We start from the raw sequence: 23,955 nt of genomic DNA, 5'->3' as shown, positions 1-23,955 counted from the left end.
CACTGTAGGTTTTTTAACCCAGTTTCGTAAAGATTATGTAATAATTTGAAAAAATTGTGCATTTTACACGCCAAAAATTTTTCTGTGTTTAGTTACGTGTGACTAAAATTGTATTATCTAAATGATATATAGTTGCTTTACAGTCTCACTTTGAACAAGTCTTATTTTTATCAATTTTTAGAAAACTATTTACGATGATCCCCACAATTCTAACAGAATTTAAAAATTAAGAGATACGAATAATTTCATACAAAGTCAAACTTTAAGTTCCAAACTTATACAACATTTATCTAAAAAAACTTGTATAGTTTAAACGCCAAAAATATATTTGTTAGTAATTTCTGATTATATTAGTTTATTAGATCAAACCATTTCACATTCTCATTTTAATCAATCTTTGCTAAAAACTACTTATTTACGACTCGATATGATCCCAATCCAATAAAAAATCACGAAATTATCACCATCCCTCCAACTTCTCTGTCTCATCTTCATTTCATCTCGAAATCAATGTCCTCGTCCGATTTTAAACAAGACTTTTATTCTTATTTAAAGAGATCATCTTCTTCTCCTCGGAGGACAAAAGTATGAATTGAATCTGTATCAGAATACGAATAGAAGACAATCCCCCACGAAATGAGAGCCTCTAGCCTGTTGGTTGGGACGCTTTCGTGGAAGGCGGAGTCGCCCCGCGCCCTCCGCCTCGACCACTTTTTACACCACTTTTACCTACGTTTGAATCCTAACCGTCTTCAGTCTCACTTTAGTTGGCAGCCTAAGTGGATTGAACTCCCAGAACTGACCGCATATACGATACGCCTTGGCACAATATCTAATCTGACTTTGCCTCCTCGGAATAATCTCAAGAGTTGGTTGAGTCAAGAGAAGAGATACAAACATACTTTTTATGACGAGATAGATAATAATAAGTGATTGTTTTACCATTTACGACACGTGATCTTATCAAAAATACGCCGATTAACAAGTTATCATTGACGTTTTATCTAAGAAAAAGGTTGATAAAGGATCTAGTTCTTAATAACTAATATTTTGGAATTTTGAGAATTATATTTGTGACGGTGAAATCATTCATTTTTGGTGAAACGTGTGAAAAATATTGCACCAAATTTGTTACAAGTGGAATATTTTCTTTAATGGGAACGAGAACTATATGATTAAAAATTTGTGGATTTTTTGAAGATCAAATTTGAAATCGCCAAGTTATCGTTGTTGTTAAAAAGAAAAGTTGTGACTGGAAAAAAGTGTGAAAATTGTGGTGTACAAAATAAGTAACTGTTGATTGACTCATGACCCGAGAAACGGGGGGTGTGTACATGGAGCGCGGAGGTTTTGGGGGGGAGGAGGCGATGGGCGCAGACGGATTCTTCGCCGACCCACGCGTCGCCAGATACTACTCGCAACACAGCGTCATGCAGTCCCAGTACTCACAACAAAGTAAGAATTTCTGAAAATTTTTTCAATTCCAATTAAATACACAGATTTAACAATAAACTTGAAAAAATTTTCGAAAAAGATTAGAACTTTTTCTTTATGATTTTCCATTTTTGGAGAACTTATTCTGGAAATCGAATCACTGTTATTTTCTAAGGGCAATATCTCCAAATTTATCTATTATTCTTGTGAGATAAATAATTTTCGTAAAATTTTCTTTACGACTTTTAAGTACAACTAAAACCATTGGAAGAACTATTTTCTTAAATAATTCTCAATTTCCTCTTCTTCTCTAATGAAGGGTCCCAGTACTTACAACAGAGTGAGAATTTCAGAATTGCTATTTCAAGTATATACACATGTTTTGAAAAACTTTAAAAATAACAAAAACATTCGATGAACAACTAAGTTATATATCTGTCATTCTTATAAAATAAATATTTTCACAAAATTTCCTCTCCGACTTTTAAGTATATCAAAAAAAACATTGGAATATACTGAATCCTAATGAATTCTCAATTTACCTCGTCTCCTCTAATGAAGGGTAAACAAGGGGAATTATTAAGCAACTTGAGGCCATATCAGACTGCATAATCGCTTATTAAACAACATTTTTATTAGCACAATTTTGCCATAAATATAAAAAACAAATATCTTTTATGAGTTCAAACATCCAAAGTCATACAACTTGTTAACTTGTTGTGTTGATTCGCATTTATTATAACGAAGCGATGATATTTATCCACCTGTCGTAAAAACAGGTAGGTTAATTAATCCTCATGAAGTTAAATATTTAGCTCAAAATTTTACGAGTGTTCGCAAATTCAGGAAAATTTAGATTTTTAGATAAAAATTCTGAAAACAATTGTATCCACAAGTTTAGCGGTGATATCAAATAACTAAGAATTTAATGGAGGAGGGGGCGTTGATATTTACTGACTTGTCGTAAAAATAGGCAAATTAACTAATCCACGTTAAATTAAATAGCTCAAAATTGTATCAATTCAACAAAATGTGACCACATTTACATAATAATTTCTAGATTTGCATAAAGATTCTAAAAACAATGTAGTAAATATCCACAATTCTACAATTGGTAACTAATCCTAAGTAATTAATGAAGGGGGGAGGGGACACCCTGCAGGGAGACCTTCTTACCGTCATATTATTTGCTTTCTTACTTACTTCATTCAAGAAAATGAGAACCTAATTAGCAAACGGTGCAAATAAATGCCTAATCATTTTCACAATCAGGAAAGGACGAGGCAGAAAGTGAATGAAATGAGTGACATGAACTAATTAATCATACTTTTCAATCTGTATTCAACCTGCCCCAGAACTGAATTAGCTACGTAAATAAATACATATTTAATAACCAGAATAGAAGTGACGGCATTATTATAAAATAAAAGTCGTGTCATTTTTTTTAAAGATTGATAAGAATCGGTGAGATTTTTGTTTATTTACTTCCACGCGTACAAAAAAATAGAAAAATATGAAGCAATTTTTATTTACCATAATTGTTACAAAATTAGTGTAAAATTCGTGGCAGACGTCCCAGACGCTTATTGCATGTCTACCTGCAATATTTGCACATTTTTCGGGAAATGTTCCCAGGAGTTCATTCATATTTTGAACCTGGACATATTTACATTTGATTCACGAAATTAATGATAAAATTGTTGCGATCACGCACAACCAAATAATTTCGGCGTCTCGTAGTCTCTCGCAAATATGTAAATAAATAAGTAAAATGCAGCCTCTGAATTTCTCAACCCGTTGCGTTTTGCGTTTTGCGTTATCACACGACGTAATCGAGCAGGGGGCAAAAAATTAATTAAAAGTTTTGATTGAAATTGATTAATTTATTCACAATTAAGTTGTCCTATCTCAAGAAGGGATCAGGCGCTCGGCTTGTTTACACTTTAAGTGCCTTGCACGAGAGCTCATTTATTCACTATTTATTTTGTACTTTGTGGCACAGGAGCTTTGCTAATTTATCATATTTCACTCTTTTTCCTCCTTCAATTACATTTCCGCCGATGGAGAGAGATTAGTTGCTCTTTCGCTTCAGTGTTTGTATGCCTACGCATTGTGGACAACTAATCGCTGCCATTATGTCAAGTCAGGCTAATTTTTTATGGGGCATCCGACAACTTACAAGGCAAGTTAGTTAGTTAGCAGTGTCGCATCTTTATGAATGCGTGATAGATAAGAAGACAAACGGAAACAAGCAATTCACACAGAAATAAAAAGAGAGTCGATGTACGTATTGCGAAAAGTTATGACATCGGGAAAATCTAAAAAAAATTGAAATGCAAATTGTTACTAATTTTTGTTCAAGTTTTTAGCCAGAGTAAGGATTATGGAAGTGTCGTGTCTGTCTGTCCGTCCGGTCTCGCGATAACTGTGCGGAGGTTATTCATACGGACAGACAGGCAGACGGACATGATGGTTCCATAAGCCTTTTGTAGAGCTAAAAACTGGACTTTCTACCTAATTAACTAATTATTTTAGTATTTGTCCTTACAAAATTAAATTTCCACAAACGAAATCTGTACTATATGCAAAAATTCGTGCTAAAAATCGAAATGCAAATCATTCCTAATTTTAACCACCTTCTTTTTTTTCTTTACAGTGAGTCGTATGTCCACCGGAGCATCAAGTAGTAGTCCGCCCGTGTCCAGTATGGGGGCAAATGGTCAATTTCGTCACCCCCAGTTCCACCAGCCGGCCTCCTTGCATCACCCCTGGCTCGGTGAGAGGGGCTGGTCCATGGCGACGTCAGGCTACAAATCCTTCCCATTTCCCCCCACGCCGCCGAAGGACTCGTCCACCCCGGAGGCAGCCACGAATCTGGCAGCCGCCGATTATTCCTGCCCCTCAGTCCCCACCAACAACTCGTCCAGCGATGATCTCAAAGTTTTCAGCAATATAAACCAAACCAAGGGAGGCGTGGGGGGCAGAGGGGGCGGTGGCGGCGGCGACGTTGGCGGCGGTGGTGGGGTCGACTACTACAACAACAACTACTTCCCCCCCTCCTCCCAGTCCTTCCTGTATCACAATAGTAGCACGCACAGCAGTAAAAATTCCAGTCCGGCCACACCCACCTTCTCCTCCACGCCGAACCACAACAATAACACCAGCACCAACTCGAAAGGGAGTCATAATCCGAATTCGCAGAAAAATAATGGCAATAAGAGTCGATCAAGTGCAGGTAAATGATTTGATGATTATGTATTTTTTAAGCTGGGGTGTACAAATTTGCATATTAATTAATTATTCACTAACTAACGATCGAACGCACCCTTTCTCGCTTTCTTTGTTAATGCTGCTATCAGTATCACTGGATGCCGGGCAAGGACAGTCGGGCAGTGGTAATCGGTGGGATCATGGTGATGGTAATGTTTTATTGACTCGATAATGTCTCGTTTTGGTTTTAGTAATGTCTTTTTTCTGTCGCATTTTTTTATTTTGAAATATTTTTTGTAACGAATTTCGACTCAAGTTTTTCGTTAATTTCTCGTTTTGGTTTTTGTGTCGTCCTTATATTTTTTATTTTATAATATTTTCTGCCTAATTTCGACTCATTACGTCTTTATAATTTGCATTTTATTAACTTTATAATATTTTCTAATGAATATTTTGTCCTCATTTTGATTATTCTCCAATTTTTCAGAGGGTCGTGAGTGTGTCAACTGTGGGGCGACGTCGACCCCCCTGTGGCGTCGGGATGGGACGGGTCACTATTTGTGTAACGCTTGCGGTCTCTACTACAAGATGAACGGGCAAAATCGACCCCTCATCAAACCCAAGAGACGACTCGTAAGCTAACAACAACTTTTTTTTTTACTAATTTTAGCGATAATTAGTCAAAATTTAGCCTTAGATCTAACAAAATTACGTTGCATTCATCATCATCGTCCCAGAATAAATGGCTCGTTATGTATAATTCAGCGGGGAAAAAGTCTTAATTAAAATTCATCTCATGCTCCTGACCTCCACTTTCGACTCCCATTCGGCTCGAGTCAAGTAATTAACAGACTTCTTCTTTCTTTCCTTACCTGCGCCACACGAGCACGAATTTACGAAGTGTATGCATGGATGACCAGTGGGCAAGGAAGCACGGCCGGTTTTTTTTCATAAAATTTCCAGTTCAGTTGTTCAATGAAATGAAGTAAGTAGCAGCAGAGGTGAAGGTGAAGAGCAGAATAAGGATTAAAACGTGTGTTCAAACATCAACATGAGTTATGTATTTAGTTGTTGTGTGTGTGCGAAATACGCGATTTTGTTGTAGGATTCAAATCTAAATAAATATGTAACAGTGTTTCGTTTCTTGCGGGTTTGGTACATTTCTTGCACTGGAAAGGAAGAAATGCAAGATATGTGAGGTGCAAGAAAGCGCAAGAAATATGCGCCAGTTAGCGACGCGCTGTGTGAATTATCGCAGCGGGAAGTAGTTTCTTGCGTCTTGCATTTCAAAATACCTATAAAAACCACTTTCTTGCCGTTCGTTCTTTTACTGCAAAGCAGGAAACGCAAGAAATGCGAGATGCAAGAAAGTGGAAGAAAGTGCAAGAAATTTGCGCCATATGAAGTATGGCGTATTTTCTTGCGCTTTGCATTTCTTGCAGGTCAAAATAGCTGCAAGAAACCACTTTCTCCCCGCAATTTCTTGCAAGTGGTTATTTACTTCACCCGAAACACTGCAAAATAAGTTGGCATTTTTTGCCTGCCTGGCTGCCAGCACCTCGAGCATATTCTTTGAGCTTATGAAAACCTTGACGGAGTGATGAATGCAGCCAAGAACGAAATATGTATCTGTTCTGTAACTACACATTATGTAGGAGAAGAAGAAGGGTTGCTTTTGGTGCAGTTGAGCAAAAGTCGACTTAAAAACTGGTAATTATTTCCGGTGTAACAAACGCCACCCAGTCCAGCAGGAGCAGGAGCAGTTTTAGATTTTAAGAATATCACATGCTTCTCATTTTATTATTTTATATTTACCATCTTCATGCGAGGATAAGAAGAGATGTGTGTAATGCGATTCTTTATTTATTATAGGCCAGCAAGATTATGCATTTTCCTTATGTAGAGTATTATTTTGTTCATATTTTTAACCCATTGTACGTAAAATATTATTAGCAAGAAGAATCCCTATCCAGATAATCTTACACCTTAAATTACATAGGAGTTCGTAATATAAAACTATTTTCAACGCGGAAATACAGCAAATTAAAAGAAATTAAATTCCAAAAAAAGTGTGGAAAAAAGGACATAAAAATATGTACGAGATTATTAATGTTAACATGAGCATACAGCAGTATTTTCATTACGTATAGTATTGTTATCCATATTTTTAACCCATTGTAAAATATTATGGGCAAGAAGAATCCCAAGACAAACAACTTCAGACCTAAAATTACGTTGAAGTTCGCAATATTTCTTATAAAATTATTTTCAACGTAGAAATACAGCAATTTAGAAATAATAATTTCCCAACAGAGTTTATCCATATAAAAGGCATAAAAATACGAGATCATTATTTAATATGGACCCTGCTCCAGTATTTTCCCTGTGTTAAGAATTTTAATCTCCATCCTGATTTAAAATCCATAAAATAGTAGCAGCAAAATTTGATCTAAATTTTCCTAACACTATCTTATTTCATACATAACTATTTTCGACGCGAAAACTTGACAAATTTTAATTTCCCATCTTTTCCCAAAAAAGTATCATCGTCGTAAAAAAAGAAAAAAAATATTATTGATCATGCCATTGTTTTCGTGTAAACTGTTTGTTTTTATATTGAACCTGATGTCCACAGAGAGGCTTATTGATCTAAAATTAGATTTTTAAAATTCTCAATTTCTTAAATAATCATTTTTGACGCTAAAACATACCTAATCCCAAAAAAATTTCTTTATTTCCCAACTTTTCCCAATAAAGTGTCATCATCCTCTTCCATAAAACAACATAAAATAAACAACGACAAGATTATTAATATTGATCCCCGTCTTATAAATAAATAACGCTGCGTGTATGTACATACTTATAAAACATCTCAAATTTCAGTATATTGAAGAAGCGATGTTATCCGTCCTCCCTCTTTTACTTACTCTCCCTCTCACTTACATAATTTTATACAAGATTCTGTACATAAAAGATGCTCATCATCTTCTTCAGAGCACGCGTTCTCCTCAAATTACGTAAATGTGTGCATCCTCTCCTCTCCAACAAACAACCCACTCTTTAAAAAGTTGAGAGTATGTACATAGATACATACACATTTACATTTTTAAACGCTCACTGTCTCCTCTCCCAGCCAACAACAATGAATGAGCAACATCTTGTAAATCCGAAATGTAATCTCTTTTTACAAAGTTGACAACAAGACAAGAGAGGAAAAAAATAAAAACCGCGTGTTCCCAGAACGATTAACGTTGAAATGTGTGTGTACTTTATTTTATGGGGTGTCGCTTTATGTCGTACGGTACATCCGACCTTATGTACATATGTGCATGCATGGTAATTGTGCGTTTTTTTCGGGTAAAACACCCGGGTATTTAGGCAGGCATGCATGTACATCATCATCATCGGATAATGGTTGGGAGTTGGGACAGGAGAAGAGACAGGTGAATCGAAGCGGCGATGTCAGGAGGACGGGAGAAATGTTGCCAAAACCGTGAAGAAGTGTGGTTGCATTGGCAGCCAGTCGTAGTCTTGTAACGAGATAACATCTCCGCCCAACTTCCGTCCCCCTGTTTAAACTGGGTGGGAGGCAGGCAGGGAGACGGGCCACGTCAAGGAAATGTCGCCCGTTATACGTACATACATGCATAAATATGTCCAGTGTTTCATAATAAGAATAGGCAGTTAGTAAAACTAACTGTGTGTAGTTTTTAAAATTTCCGTAACTGTCCCTATTTGTTGAATTTGGTCAAAATTTCCGAAGCCGATCTTGAAGAAGTCAGTTTTGACAATCGTCTGAGCATTTTTCGTATGGAAATTTCCGAAAATTTTAGCCCAACTCGAGAGACGGGGAACTTTACGGAAATTTTAAAAACGTAGATTTGCTAACGTAGTATTAGGCAGTTAATATTTCAAATATTTCTCGAATTGTCTACGTGGTGAGTCTGGAATAATAAGGAAATTCCCAACGAAAAAGTATTCATATTGATTAATTATCTATATATCTTGTAAATTCTTGCAGCCAAAAGTGACAAATGTTGCATTCACTTTTCTTCTCAGAATTTATTAGATTTTGCACTAATTATGAGAATTTATACGTCTAATTAGCATATTAATGTTGCCCAGTTAAAACCTGGGTGGGAATTAATAACTGCATGGGAATAACTTTATTATACGAAAGGTCGGACAGTCTGCTCTTTGTTCTTTGACGAATGGAAAATTATTAAGATATGTATCCTCCAGTCAACTTTTGGAGGATATATTTTACGGAAAATTTGTTGTTGCTCGTTAAAATAAAATTTGCTAATTATTCCGACACCAGAGCAGACTCATCACATCACATCGTCTTGTTTTTAGATTAGCAGAGCAGTAGGTGAGGTGAGATGAGAGGTGAAATTCGCACGGTGTATAACAAGTCCGCACGTATGTAAAAGAATTGCCTCGTCCAAGGCAAGGTCGACAAGTTGAAACACCATGTTTGCCCGATTTTCTCACAATTAAACGAAATCTTGAGTCGATAAGGACGTGGACGTGGACGTGATAAATAGTGCCCGAGGAGACTTACCTACATACTTTTGTACCTATCTTTTTATGTATCAGGAGGTTAGTGCAGAAAGAAAATGATAATGATAAATAAGTAATCGACAAAGTTGAGTAATTATTTGCATAATATTCATTTATCGCAAGGAAGTAAGTATCTACTATTGCTTAATAAATATTTGTAATTAGTAGCAACTTAGATTTGACTTTGACTTTGGATTTAAATTATGATGAAATAATTTAAATGAGGAAAGTTATTTAGGAATTAAAGAACGTCCGGGAATGAATGGGAATGGTCTGAAAATGTGGTCATAAAATCACAATGAGTTATCGGAATTTTAAACTTTTTGCATATGTATAATACCAAATACGTACCTACATAATTTAATTAATAGCTAAGGCCGCCACACCCCCGTTGGCGACTAGTTCGATTTTCTTGCGAAGATTTTTCATTAAATTTTTTCCCGAAGTTTTTGCCACTTCCGAGGTGATTTTCTTCCATCGTCCTTTGAATTTTCGAAAGGTGTCAGGCACATCTTGAAGCCGGGAGTATACTGACTTAGAACGTGCCCAGAATTTTTCGATTGGGCGGAGTTGGGTTACATTAGGTGGGTTGATATCTTTTGGTACGAAATCAATATTTTTCTTTCTGAGGTACTCGGTCACTTTCTTTGCATAGTGACAAGTGGCGAGGTCAGGCCAAAACAAAACTTTATCATTTTTGTGAAACCTATTAATAAATGCTTCCAATCCAGCCTTGACGCAATTTTTCAGATAAATATCTTGATTGATATTCCCTTCGAGAACTACCGGGTCTGATACATGTACGTGACTGGAGATGCATTGCCAAATGCAATATTTCTTTGGAAATTTGTCTTTTTTTCGTACTTTTTCTTCATAAGCCACTTCAGAGGGATCCGAGCTATGAAAAAAATGACGCCCTGGAAGATTTGAAGGGTCAACCGGAACATACGTTTCGTCATCCAGGATCACTACTTTTCCACGCATTTTCTTCAACAATTTTTGACAGCAATCCTTGATCCGACTTTCTTGTACGGGCTTGTAATTTGGTGCAGGTTTTTTGGTCCTTGCTTTGATTCCTAATTTATGGACCTTAATTTCCCCCAGGTAGCTTTTGGAAATTTTGACTTTCCTGGCAGCTACCGCTACTGACGTTGATGGCTTGGTTTTGAAAATTTTTTCAATTCTATTTTTCACTCGAGTGGTCGCTAGCTTCGCCGGACGACCAGCTGGCTTCTTGAATTGCACATTTTCGGAATCCTTGAACTTTTTTATGTAGGAATACACATTTGAACTTGGAATTCCTTCCTGCTTAAAAAAGTTCCAGGTCACCTTGGAGTCTCGGTTGGCTGTCGTGTTGTAGAACTCCATCACTCGTTTTGCTAACAGCTCCCTTTCAAACAAGCTTCTTCTACCCTTATCCATTTTTGAAATTTAAGAGTGATATACCAAATTGACCCTAATGAAGTGGGCTTTCAGAAATTTAAATTATTATAGTTCGCGGGTTTATTGATTTGTCAATATACTCGCTAGAGCGCGCATTCCCATTCATTCCCGGACGTTCTTTAATTGGGGAAAATTCTTGTGAACGTGAAAAGGAGACGTCACATTTTATTTTTTTTCAAGTAGAGAATATTAATACACATAGATTTTTAGATGTCATGTTGAAATATGGAGTTATGAAAATCATATTATAGCATTTGCTAGTTTTTTTTAATTCGTGTGAACGAAGACTTAAAATTTTTATTCATTTTTCGAGTAGATCATTACTTTATTTGAGCATGTATAGATTTTTTAGAAATTAATGCCTCCAAAAATCCTATGATAGCCAACCGTAGTTTTTTTCGAAAAGTAGGATAATTTCCCCACCCGTGTGTCACTCCACCCAAAATCTGTAATTCAGATTGGACAGACGGGAAGCATAAGCTGCTCAACTAATAATAATGGAGTTGAAGAGTTGAATGAGAAAGTAAAGATCACCATCATCATCATGGTCATTATTCCTAAAAAAGTACCCCCACCACCACCCTTCACATTTTATACTCATGTAATAAGTACCCATCCCAGCTCAACTTTAAGTCTACATTTCATCCGATTCACTCAGGTGTGTCACTTACTCATCTACCAATCGTGGGCCATGTCACTTGGTAACATTTCGATAAAAAAGGCACTTACTTACTCCAGCATGACACGACAGCCATTAGTCGAGTGCAGCAACACCAACCACTCCACAGTAATGATCACATGTACATACATAGCGGCCCTCTTTTACTTATGTACCTAGTCGTCCCCCCTGTTCAGTAAACTAAAAGTAGGGATGAGTCGACAATGAATTTTTAAGTCGGTCCGTGTAAAAAATAGGGCATTTAATAAAAGGTCCTCCTCGGAAATAAATATGTACACGCACAGGCACAGAGACCTTATTTGATGGGAAAATTGATACGATTGATACGCAGATATCCTCTGGTAAAACCCCACTGACACAAAAAGTGGGTGTCCATGTGCCCCAGGAATGAAACTGCACTCGTAACGTAACAAACTGGATGCATTGTCCTCTCCACGAAACAAATCTGTATATTTTCATGTAAACTAAACTGCTACCGGTTATACAAACAATAACAATATGGACAGAAGAAAGGGTCCACATTGCGCAATACGACTTGAACTTGATACAGTTGATGGTATGACGCTGCTGATGATACGATCTACAAATCTGGAGAAATATAATGGAGGATCAGTTGTCACCCGGCTCCTGGTTCGTACATATAAATGTACCAACTTTTTTTAAGCAGAAGTATGGTTGCTTTTCTAGTACGTAGAAATATCTCTTTGGTTTTGAAGAGTTGTTTATTACGTCCCTTAAATAAAATTCGAATAAAAATGACAGGGCTGGTGGGACATGGTGTATGTACGTACGTATTTATTATTTAAGGTATGTACATACGTAAGTTGCGTGATACGGACCCCTCACTGCTCCTTTGAGCTGGACAAATAATTTTGTATTATTCCGGGTCAGAATGGAATGATGGATTTCGAATCAGAATGTGTAAGAGGAATTTCGAAATGGGTACGGTTTGAATTTTGAAATGAAATTTGAATTTCGAATTAAGAATAAGATGATAAATTTCGAAATACATAAGTACGATTTAAATTTTGAAATAAAATTTGGGGTTCGAATTCAGAATAAAATGATGAATTTCGAAATGGGCACGGTCTAAATTTTGAAATAAAATTTGGGTTTCGAATTCAGAATGAGATGCTGAATTTCGAAATAGGTACGGTTTGAATTTTGAAATAAATTTTGATTATGTGAATGAGAATATTTGTAAGAATGAGAATTTTGAGTGTCCCATTTCTCGATTACTGTGGAGAAATCGGTTGGAAAAGGAAAAGGAGGAAGGATGACAAAGTCGTTAAGATACGATCGTCCGGAATAATAATGCCCGCTCCGCTGTATTTATTTCTCCAGTGGAATTGCTGTCGGGAAAGTTCATTCCATTTCACGGATGGGCTTTCTTTGTCCCCCGTGAAACTTTAGGAAATCAAAACTCGGAAGGAAAATTCGCTTTAAGGAAAATGAGGAGGAGAAAATTATCCATTATTTCAACTTTCGTTCTCTGTATTAAATATATTTTGAGAAACTTGGTCTTTGTCAAAGAAAATCTTGGTGAATATGCACTTGCGGGTTGAGATTTCATGTCGTAAAAGCTAAGATTTGTAAAAATTGCGGATAATTGATATTCATAAATTGGTTTAAAAATTTGGTCATAATTTCCCTTAGTTAAAAATGGACGTTCCTATTTCAGCTTTAGTTGTATGCCATTTTGTGTTTTGTCGAAGAGGACTTGATGGAATTTCATGTATGCAATCTGTCGTAAAAATTTGTTAATTGCGAAACATGAAACTTTTTATATTTAAAAGAACTAACTAAAACCTTAATCATAATTTTCCTCAAGGTAAAAATTGTCACGATAAGATAGCGGATAACCCATGCACCATCTCCTTTTTGATAACATCATTTATCACCCCTTGTAAATCTCGGAGGGGTTCTCTATTTCACTTTTTATATCGTCGTGTCATTACCATCATTATTATTTTGACAGTGTTCACTTAATCCTGAGAAGAAATGAACGTACGAGATGATTACTGAAGTGGTTGTGCTGGCTTCATTTATTTATTTATTTGGATCCGCGGATGAGATGTCAACCATTGTGCTGTCAATTTTGGCTCCGACCGGCCCCGTCGTCTGCTAAGTAAGGGAACTTAGACCCCAAAATAAGAATAGCCAACAAGACGACAAACTCAAACTTATGTCATCATCGTCTTGAAAAGAAAGCCCATTATGGCTCATTGTTGAGACTTTTGAGAGAGGACAATAATATCGCTCCCTCGCAATGAGGGTATTGGGTTCGGAAAATGTATATTTGGAGTCGTCCACTGCTGTGATTTTGTGGAAAATTGTACAATAATCTATCGATAATATCTATAATCCAGGAGGAAAGTGATTGCACAAGTAAAATCAGATTTTTATTTTGTTCGAGCCGGCAGGGGATGAAAACTTTGAGGGATTTTGCGTTGAAAAAGGCACACTTTGTAATTAGGGGGAAATTTTGAGGGAATTTGTCTTTAAAACTGCATAATTTGTAGTCAAATGAAAATTTGCATTTTTTCCGATGGAAATTTTAAGACGGTTTTTTTTACTTTCAAGGATGAAAATATACAATCTAGATGCAATTTTTTTGGAGGGGATCAATTTTTTAGGCTTTTCGTGTCTCAAAAATCCAAAATTTGTTTTTATATAATAAAATATGGTGCTTCTTATAATGCAAATTTGATGGTATTTTTTCATAAAAAAATATTTTTTAGTCCACAAATGCAACAATAATTGGGGTGTAAATTGATCGCATAACTAAATCATATTTTTTATGATTTGAAAATTTTGAGGGATTCATAGTCTCAAAAATTTACAATTTATGACGTGTTTGTTTTTTTGGATGTAAATTTGATGACAATATTTTTCTCTCTTTACTTTCCAGTCCGCAGCGCGTCGTGCGGGGACGAGTTGTGCAAACTGTAAAACGACGACGACAACCCTTTGGCGACGGAATCAAAATGGAGAACCGGTCTGCAATGCGTGCGGACTTTACTATAAACTTCACAATGTAAGTGATCACTTCTTTTTTATTACGAATCTTTCACCCCAGCCAAAACAAAATGCCAAACGAATCATAAACTCGTAAACTTGTCTTAATTTCATTTTCTTATCGCTGCCAATTATTCATTCAGCTCGTTTGTCACATTGTCCCCTCTTGTCCACCGATTTGTACCCGATCATTGTTACAAATCCTGTTCATACGCCATTAGCGTTGACCCAGACAGACCACTTTCTTCACCCAAGAAGACGAGACACACGCGACGTGCACTTGTTGTCCCCAAAGAAAAATTGAGTGACAGGTATTGAAAATTTGGCTAATTTGATTCCTTTGTAAGAAGGAAAATGGGGGAGAAAAGAAACAGAAACTTGAATTCCACAACCCTAAATTTGTAGTAAATTCCAAAACAAAACGGTCGATTTTAAAATTCTGGTAGCTGGTTGGTGGCATAATAATGGGCAAAATATTAGGAGTTCGAATTTCTCGTGTCAGACAGTCTCCTCTCTCGAAGAAGGACCTGTCAGGGTGGACAAGTGTCTTCCCATTGTGCGACAGCGAGTGTGACCATTATTCGTGGAGGATTTGGGGCGTTTTGTTGGTGCCAGTGTCATGCTGCGTGGTTGCATAGGCTCGTAATAGTTGTTGTGCCCTTTATTACAATGAGGACTAAGCAGCCTTCATAATGAGGAAACCTAACTTTCTTCAACTTATTCAGTTCGTAATCATTTCATTGTTGGGATTGTAAGAAAGGGTCGCACTTTGGTTGGCTTGGTGCACAGGTTTGGGTCGCCGGTTAATCGGATTGGGGAGGGGTAGCCACAGTTAAATGGGCAGTTATGCAATCCAGGCGATATGCAGGTAGACAATAATGCCTTATCAAGAGCTCGGGCAAGTCAGTGGTAGCAGTTGAGTAGCACCATCACAATTAAAATATTTCCTAAACTGTGCACATTCATCAAAATATTTCCTAAAATCAAGCATGTTTATCAAAATATTTTCTAGAATTGCGCACATTTATGAATTGATTTCGTATTTATTTGATTAGATTTCTAATCAGTCCCTTAAAATAACGGGACCTTAAAATTTACTACTACTTCGATCTCAGAGCCTGTGATAAATTTGGTTAATCGGAAATGGGATGGTTCCCCTCTCGTGATTAATAAGAAGCTCTTTTTCTTCCTCGATACTGCACTTGCACTTGTATTTTATTTTATACACTTTTGTCCTCCTCCTTCTCCTTCTTTTAGAGGGACACAAAGGAGCATTTTATAAGAAAGGATTTATTGGGTTCGCTTGTCACTTGACCGCAGGGGTTCGCCCAACTTCATAAACTCGCCTTTTATTTACCAACATGGACCTCGCCGTTTGTCACTTGTCACTCCGCTGATGCTGCTTTTTAACTCCACTCTTTCTTTCGCTGGAGAAGCAAGTAGCAAAGCAAGTAAGCCACGCCAAAGTAAAGAGACAATGAGGAGACTCATTCAGTTAAAAAAGTGTCCTCATCATCCATCCATCCATCCCCGGCATGCAGGGTCATTAGTTGAGGAGCAGAATTCGTGGAATCTGTGAACTCTGTCCTCCTCTTAAAAACCGAGAGAGAGATGACGAGAGACGAAGCAAAATAAAATAACAGAACACGAACGGAGGAATTCTTGCGCCGGGAAGAATATTCCATCAGAGGTTAAAACCGAATCTCGAGTGTTTTACGTATAATGACTCCAGCTCATTCATCGCGTCAGTCAGTGAGTCAACCCTTCTTCCAGTCCAGGAGGAAGAAGGAAACCCGAAAATGAAACAAATGCGACCATTTAAAAACTGTGACATCGCAGTAATTGAAAGGTCTTCAGAGTTCAAACGTATTTGTCTTGCAGAGACATGCAAGAATTTCTGTGAATTCTTTACCCACAAGAAGCAGAGAGAGGAACTTGCTTGCAAATATGCATGCATTTGGGTGGCATTACGTTAAAAAAATGCAGTTTGGAATTAAAATTTGAAATTCGGAAGTGGAATTTCTTTTAGAGGACAAAAAACTTGCAAATACATCTCTTTGAAAATGCAGTTTAAGTAGGCTTGAAATTATGAAATTCAGAAATGTGCATGCAGTTGTCTCCAGAAAATTAAAGTTGGTTTGGTTTTTGGTCCCCTGGAATGGTTGTGATTGTCGCGTAGGTTTTTCGGACGGTGATTTATTCGTGGTAATTTCTTACCGTCCGATATTTATTGCCTTTCCAATGTTCCTCCTTCCTTCTCTACGTAACGGTGGAGAGAATAATGAAATGACATCTTCCCAGGTAGCCGAATGGTCGTAGAGTTGACCACTATTTAAACTAACTGCACATTCATCCACCCATGGCCTGCTTAAATAAATCGTTTATTTATTTTTAACCGAGTGGGCAGTGGTGGTAATAATGTGTGTGTGATGATATTACATTATTGAGCAGGCAGTCCATTTATATATTTCTTCGCAGTCTTCATATTTTTATTTTGAGTCGAGATGACACTTTTCTCAGTGAAGGGCAGAGGGCAAATCGCTGCAGGGACACGACCCGAAACTTGTGAAATGAGAAAATCGTATTCTTTGGGACAGAAATAAACTGAAAAACCACAACACACAAGACACATGCTGGCCTATTCAACTATCCAAGTTTGTGTAGTTATATTTTTAGATAATAAGTCATATAAATAGTAAATATTTCTAAAAATTCGTGTTCTTTTGTCATTTGTGGTGCAACTGCATGTATTTCAACCTTTTTTATGGAAAAGGTTAGGTTACCTAAAAGTTGTGGGAATTTGGGGAATTGCGACATAAGAAGTTGAGTCGTATCTTGATTTCGCAGTCAGTTATGAGATGACAATTATCTAAGATGCAGTTGTATTAGGGTCATCCTCCTCTCTGGGATGGGATGCAAATGGACAAAATTAGATCAAATTTCGTCCATTTTTTATGGGCAAGGTTATCAGAAATTGTGAGAATTTGGGGAATTGCGACATAAGAAGTTGAGTCGTATCTTGATTTCGCAGTCAGTTAGATAACACAATTAAGATGCAGTTTTACAATTCAGGTCATCCTCCTCCTCGGGGAGAAGGAATTCTAATGGAAAAACGCACATGCCCAGATTTCGACCCCATCAACTTATTCGAACTGCTGTCTAAACACTTGAAAAATCTCAGCTTTCTTAAAGAAGAAGCCGAATCCTTGAGCCACCCATTCCTCGTCGTCGTCATTCGTCTCTCTGCTATTATGTTGTGACAGAAGAAGACTCGTACTTTTTTTGTATTTCTGTCCCATTGACAAAGTTTGGAAAAGATGAGACAAGAAAAGAAGAAACATTATTATTGGATACATGTCAAGCAGACAATGCAGCACAAAACATGGTCTTTGAACTGATGGAGATGACGATGAGTGAAGAGGAGGCAGAGAGACAGATTTCTCCAGTTCCAACATCCTTTTTGAATTGGCTTCGTTCCGTCGTAAATGCATGTGCAGGGAGGAAATTCGGGTTGTTACAAAAGACACCCGGGTATTAAATAAATACGGTTACGGTTGGTTCCTTTCTGTAGGGTGAGAAGTGAGACCCATTTCCACTCTAGGAATATATATTTACGGGAAGGAAGGAAGAATCGGCTCATGAGTTGGCTAATGACCGTGTCGCTCGCTTTCATACGACCTTAATGAATACTGGTATTTTTCTAAAAGCGTGCCGTAAAGGGAAGGCGCGATGGACAATTAGTTTTCGCAAAATGGAGGAGGAAAATTCTTGATTTATTTTTTACCAGTGTTTCGGGGCATGCTACATTTCTTGCACTGTTGACTGTAAGATGCAAGAAAGTGCACGAAATATGCGCTGTATGAAGTATATAGCGGCGAAAAGTAGTTTCTTGTGCCTTGGATTTCTTGCAGGTCAAAAAATCTGCAAAAAACCCTTGCCATTATTTGTTCCAAGTGGTTACATATTTGCACCCGAAACACTAATTTTACTATTTTGAACGGATCCCATGTTTTGGTGGGTGAAAGTCAGCAACTTGTCGACAAGGAAGAAGGCTCAGTTGACATCTTGGTATTTGGAAATGTTATGTCACATCGCGGCAGGAGTCGAGCGAGGTGAAGGGTCTCCAAACCTTTAAGGAATCCTTGGAATTGGAATTTAGAAGAGGCAACAACAGCGTCTACTGACTAGGATGGAGGGACACAAAAAAGCGCATGTTGTACTCGTCGTGAGAAATAAATAGGCAACAACTTTGTTTGTATCCAGTAAACTTGTCCCTTGGCCTGCCTTGCATGTTATGTCTCGTCGTTGTACGTACTTCATTCTTGGTGGTGGTGGTGGTGCGTGGTTTGAAATATTTTCGTGTCCTCCCGTTGTCCTGGAGGGTCACAGAAGTCATGATGAGTAATTGATGAGAGGGGTGAAGGAGCAGTTGGTCGTGAGAGGCGACAACCTCCCAGAGTTGGAAACCTATTGTCTCTCCTCATTAAATAAATATCACCAAAAATCCTCCAACTTGTTCCTTGTCCAACCAACGAACATAGTAAAAAATGTCATCCTCCTTTTTACCTACTCAAACTTCTTGGAGGGAACGAGTTGTTCAAGAAAAAACCCAAAAATTTTTTAATGTAAAATTTTGAAATTGATTTTCTGCCTGATTTTTATTATTCCCATTTTTGTGGCGTGGCGTATCCATTGTTTGATTGTATTGGGTGACATTCATGAGCTGATGATGTGCGTGCGCCTCCGCTATTAAGGGAAAGTCCCCTCGTTTTATTCTACGTGTAGCATATTTCATTGTTGTTACGGGGCAGTCGTGGTAAAGGGTTGAAAGAAAATGTGTACAGCTACTGGTTGAATATTGTGAAGGGGTAGAAAACGCGTGGAAATTGCAATTTCACGCTGGATTTCATGCACCTCTCATCCCATTTATAATACTCTAACCGGGATGAATTGGATTAAAATCATTTAAGAAGGAAACCAGCTAACCAACACCCAGCCAGCCAGCCCTGACCAGCAAAAATATGGACCAGAATTCAATGAGTTGCATTAAAATCGAACACTAATGATCATCATCCCGCAAGTAGGTATTTACAATGCCGTCATATTTTAATGGACTGGTCTCGATGGTGGCCTGAAACTATTTCGTAATAAAAATCCTGCCGTGGTCATAAATGAAGTTTTTTGAACTGATTGATTGATTCCCAATCAATCTCTTCCTCTCTCCCCAGGGAGCTGCGGAAAGGAGCAATTTCATGCACTTATTTTTAAGGAGATGTGCTTTTTTACCGCTTAAATACGTTAAAATCAGATTAATTATCATTTCAGAAGCAGTGGTGAGATGAGATGAGTAGTCGTTTAGTTGGTTGGAGGCAGGTGATATTTTAAACGTTTCTCACTCAAGTGACCACCACCCAAGAAAAACAGAGTCAATTCTCGCCTAATTGCTTCCCAAATAAATTATCCGCTCCTTGCGCCATGTGAAAATCTCTTGGTGGATGATGAAAGTGGGTGAAGTCTGATATGGCGAAGAAGCCGACCCCCTGCCACCTCTACACCCCGTAAACGGACACTGATTAATGACCACTGAACTGACGATGCTCCTCTAATCGAGGTGGATGATTCTTGTACTCTGCGCACTTTTTGTGAACTGGACCGAACCAACTTTTAGAAGCTGTCCATCTCTGACCAAAAATCAATCAAGTAGTCAATTCCTCATGATCCATTAGTTCATGAATCGTAAATAAATACCAGAAATGAAATGAGATACAACTTCAGTTCAGCGTTACAATTAGCGCAACGAATGCATTGTTAAAAAATATGCTAGATTTTTTCTCTTTTCATTTTTAATAAACTGAATATTCTCACTTGGAGGAGGAACACGTGCTCCTTCAAGAAATTCGATTCATTACGACTTTCATTACAACAATGGATCAAGGTTTACGAGATTTTCTATTCATTCAATTCTTCCTTCACGATCCAATATCGGCCACTAGCTAAATATTTAAATGAATGACACGAACGACAGCCCGTGAATCTCGTATCTCATTGACGTGACGACTTTGGAATTCAGGTGGATAAATGAATGAACCTGACAATATTAAAAAGATATCACCATCATTTCATCCATCCATCGGATAGAGGAAGGAAGAAAACGTGAAGAAATGAATTGGATTTGTTGATTGGACTGATTGAGGAGAGAGGACCCCCTTCGGCCCAATTTGCATTTTTAATTACCATCCAATCCAACTAAGTATTAAATACTTGGGCGAAAGTCTATTAACACTTTTCAATGAGCAGCAGCCATCAGCATTAAAAACCTCTCAATACAAATCCAGACTTTAATCTGTAATGAGATCAATTAGGCATTTATTGCTGCTGCTGGTGCTGCGAAATCCTCGGGTTGAATTTTGTTCAAAGTGCGAAAATCTGAATTTATTTATTTGCACATATTTGTTGGCACTATTTTGTGTGCAAAAAGTGCATAAAAGTATCCAGCCTTTAATATGCAACAGACTGTAATGAGATCAATTACTATTTATTGCTGATGGTAGAATTCTTCGGGTAATAAAAGTTGAATTTCGCAATTTCGCAAAGTGCGAAAAGCTGAATGAATCATTTGCACATACCTATTTTTTGGGTACTTAATTATTTTCTACATATGCAAAAAGTGCATAAAAGTGCAAATCGCACCGCACCAGATGGCCAACTGGTTTGGTTTGGTCTGCTCTGGAAAATAACGGTCTGTCTGTTGCTGCTGCATTAGTTTTAGTTTTTTTCTGGGGGAGGATGTTGGTCTTAAAATTATGTCAAATTACATGCTTTTCACTACTCTCTGTTTTCCTCTCTCCTGGTTAAAACACATCAACACAATTAGACCAACATTACACCTGCTGAACCACAACGAAGGCTGAATCCCTATACTTTTTAACACCACAAAAGTTAAGTAAACGAGTCCAAAATCGACGCGAGAGAGCCGAGAGGAAGCATTTTATTTTATTTCATTTAAACTCATTCTCTTTAATAAAGTAAATGAAATAAAGTGGTGGTGAGAAGTACGTACAGCATGTGAGGCGCATATTGGTCATGACATGGACATAAAAAGAGCAACAGTTGGACTTCGGCAGGACGAAACCTGAAGCCCTCAAGGCATCCAGCTCTCGTCATACTTAAATTTATGTACATACACATAAAATACTTATATGCACTTTAATACGATATGAACCAAATTGAAACACGATTAACATAATCACAGGCTTTTTTATGTGTAAAACAATCCCCGTGCATGGAACAAAGCCGTGGGGGACGACGCTGTATTGTATGTTATGCACCGGAAGTAGAGAGCGATAAATTTGGCATTTTGTAGATATTTTTTGGGGAAAATTTCCAAGAATATTTTAATCTTACTCTTTCTTTTTTCACGTATTTTTCAGGTGAGTAGACCGATAACGATGAAGAAGGAGGGGATCCAAACGAGAAACCGGAAGTTGAGTGCGAAGGGTAAAAAGAAAAAGGGGTCGCTCGGACTGCCCGACAATCTCAATAAGACGGCCTTCTCCTCCTTCAACCATGCCGCGTCCACGATGTCGCCATACATGTGAGTGATAAGCTTAGGTCTTATCTTAATCCCGATTTTTTATACAAATATTTAATTAATTTGCAGGTATCACAACGGCGCCACGTATGGTCACCATCACCACGGCGGTGGCATGGGTGGAGGCTTCGTGCCCCCTGCGCCACCCATGTCGATGTCCGGCGTAGGGATGGGAATGGGGAGTTTGGGTCACCTTTCCAGTCATCACGGCTCCCTGGGCTTCCCCTCGCAATATATGACGGTCAGTTAGTGCGACGACGACGATGACGACGTAAATAAATAAATAAGCAGCGTTTTAATCAGGGTGCCCAAAAGTCGTAAGTAATCTACATTTAATTGATTACTTAATTACTTAATTGTGATTAAAATATGGATTATTTTCCATGTGCAGGCTTCTCTTCACCACTGACAAGTTCTGGGATAAATAGTCATCTTCACCTTCTCGGCAGATCTCTTTAGTCATTTCTTCACTCATCTTCACATACACACGCCACACCTCTGGATAAGCCGGCTGAGAAGAAGATGTCGCATTTGATACAGATTTAATTAATTAATTAATTAGCGACATGATTACATACATAGTTATCCGTTTCCTATACACTTACTTGTACTTGCTAGATACAAATTTATGTAAGTTTATGTAAGGACAAAAAATCCGGTTACCATTTACCTACCTACCTATTTACTTATAAGATAAACCAGGTCCAGCCACCCACCCACCCCAGAAAAAGCTACCTCTTTATATTAATTACGTAATACGTAATACAACAAAATACTCTGTTTTTATACCGTCATTTTCATTATTACGTCATGATTAACTAATTAATTACAATTATATTATTGTTACTTTTTATGTATTAAAAATCCGTTGTTGCAATACGCAAATGATTTAATTTTACATATTTACTTGAGGAGAAAATTTGGTTTGCTTTCTGTTATGAAACGAACGAAGATGTTTTAAACCTGAGTATACTAAACTGTGCAATAATTTTAATATTTTAAACTCACCGGCGTCTAACTGAAGCTAAATGTTAAAGTTAAATGTACATTTACAATAAATACTCGCATATAAACAGAGTCTTATGAAGAATTGTTAACGTAATTAGGAGGGGGAGGAGCAGGTGTATTAATAGCTGTAGAGACGTGCGTAATCCTATGATAATTCGCAATTTGATAGGCAATTCCAGGCCGGCTTTGCTTATTAAATAGATAGTTTAAAATTAATGACATTTACATAACCTAAAAAAATCGTCACAAAATGAGAATATGATGACGATAAAAGTGATAGATTTTACTTACTAAATAAATAGATAAAAAATATAGACTAAAAAATCTACCATAATTTAAATAATAATTAAAAACTACATCTAGGCAATCATCAAGGGCAAAAAGACTGATTAGTGAGTAAAAGTGATGACGAAAAATGTATCGTCTAGTAAAAAAACTGCCCTCTTTAACATTGTTGTAGCCTCGACAGGATATAAAAAATAAGTTACCAAATATAATTACTTACGTAAAAATGGGACGAAAATGAATAAAAAATGTTTTCTGATAAAGTCAAATTTAACCCGTTTTCTTTTTTTATTGTCTCCCACGAACGACGGGATTAGGGCAATTTGTTTGCCCAGCAGGTAGAGGATTTACTACTTGGCATTAAATAAATTAAACTCCAAATTTATGATGGGATTTGATTCCGGGTTTAAAATGACATTAGTATATTCGACTCTTGTGATGAGAATTGGCAGTCCACCGAAAGTTGTATGATGGAATAAAATAAACGATGGGATTATACCCGGGTGCTCAACAATGAAATGCGGAAAGATCACATTGTTCCTCTCTTCTACCCGGGTGTTAAGTTGTCGGACTAATCCGGGGAGGATGGAGAAAAGTGAAGGGAAGTTGATTTCGGGATGGGCGTGGGACTGGAAATGAGCAGTGATTGTGTCATGTCGTCAACACACGTAACAATATCTCGGGAGGGTGACATCCAACAAAAGAGGAGAGCGAGAGTGAGAAT

The 23,955-nt window shown here is 37.4% G+C and overlaps 1 protein-coding gene across 2 annotated transcripts; it reads left to right on the top strand.

Annotated features, from left to right (window-relative positions):
* The first annotated feature begins 741 nt into the window (after positions 1–741).
* On the top strand, positions 742–23,500 carry LOC110853009 (erythroid transcription factor). Of its 2 annotated transcripts, XM_035854462.1 has the most exons (8): positions 742–1,455; positions 4,091–4,669; positions 4,794–4,853; positions 5,132–5,277; positions 14,241–14,366; positions 21,778–21,941; positions 22,008–22,255; positions 22,330–23,500. In XM_035854462.1, exons 1-7 carry the CDS (start codon positions 1,308–1,310, stop codon positions 22,186–22,188), a joined length of 1,404 nt encoding a protein of 467 aa, XP_035710355.1. In that variant the 5' UTR covers positions 742–1,307; the 3' UTR covers positions 22,189–22,255; positions 22,330–23,500. The 2 variants fall into 2 exon arrangements, with proteins under 2 accessions (XP_035710355.1, XP_021956906.1); XM_022101214.2 differs by lacking the exon at positions 4,794–4,853 and having other exon boundaries at positions 743–1,455.
* The last annotated feature ends 455 nt before the right edge of the window (positions 23,501–23,955 follow it).

This window comes from Folsomia candida, unplaced genomic scaffold (genome assembly GCF_002217175.1).
Source record: "Folsomia candida strain VU population unplaced genomic scaffold, ASM221717v1 Fcan01_Sc008, whole genome shotgun sequence".
Taxonomy (NCBI): Eukaryota; Metazoa; Arthropoda; class Collembola; order Entomobryomorpha; family Isotomidae; genus Folsomia; species Folsomia candida.
Note: the sequence above shows the minus strand (reverse complement) of the source record. Positions and strands in the feature narration are given on the sequence as shown.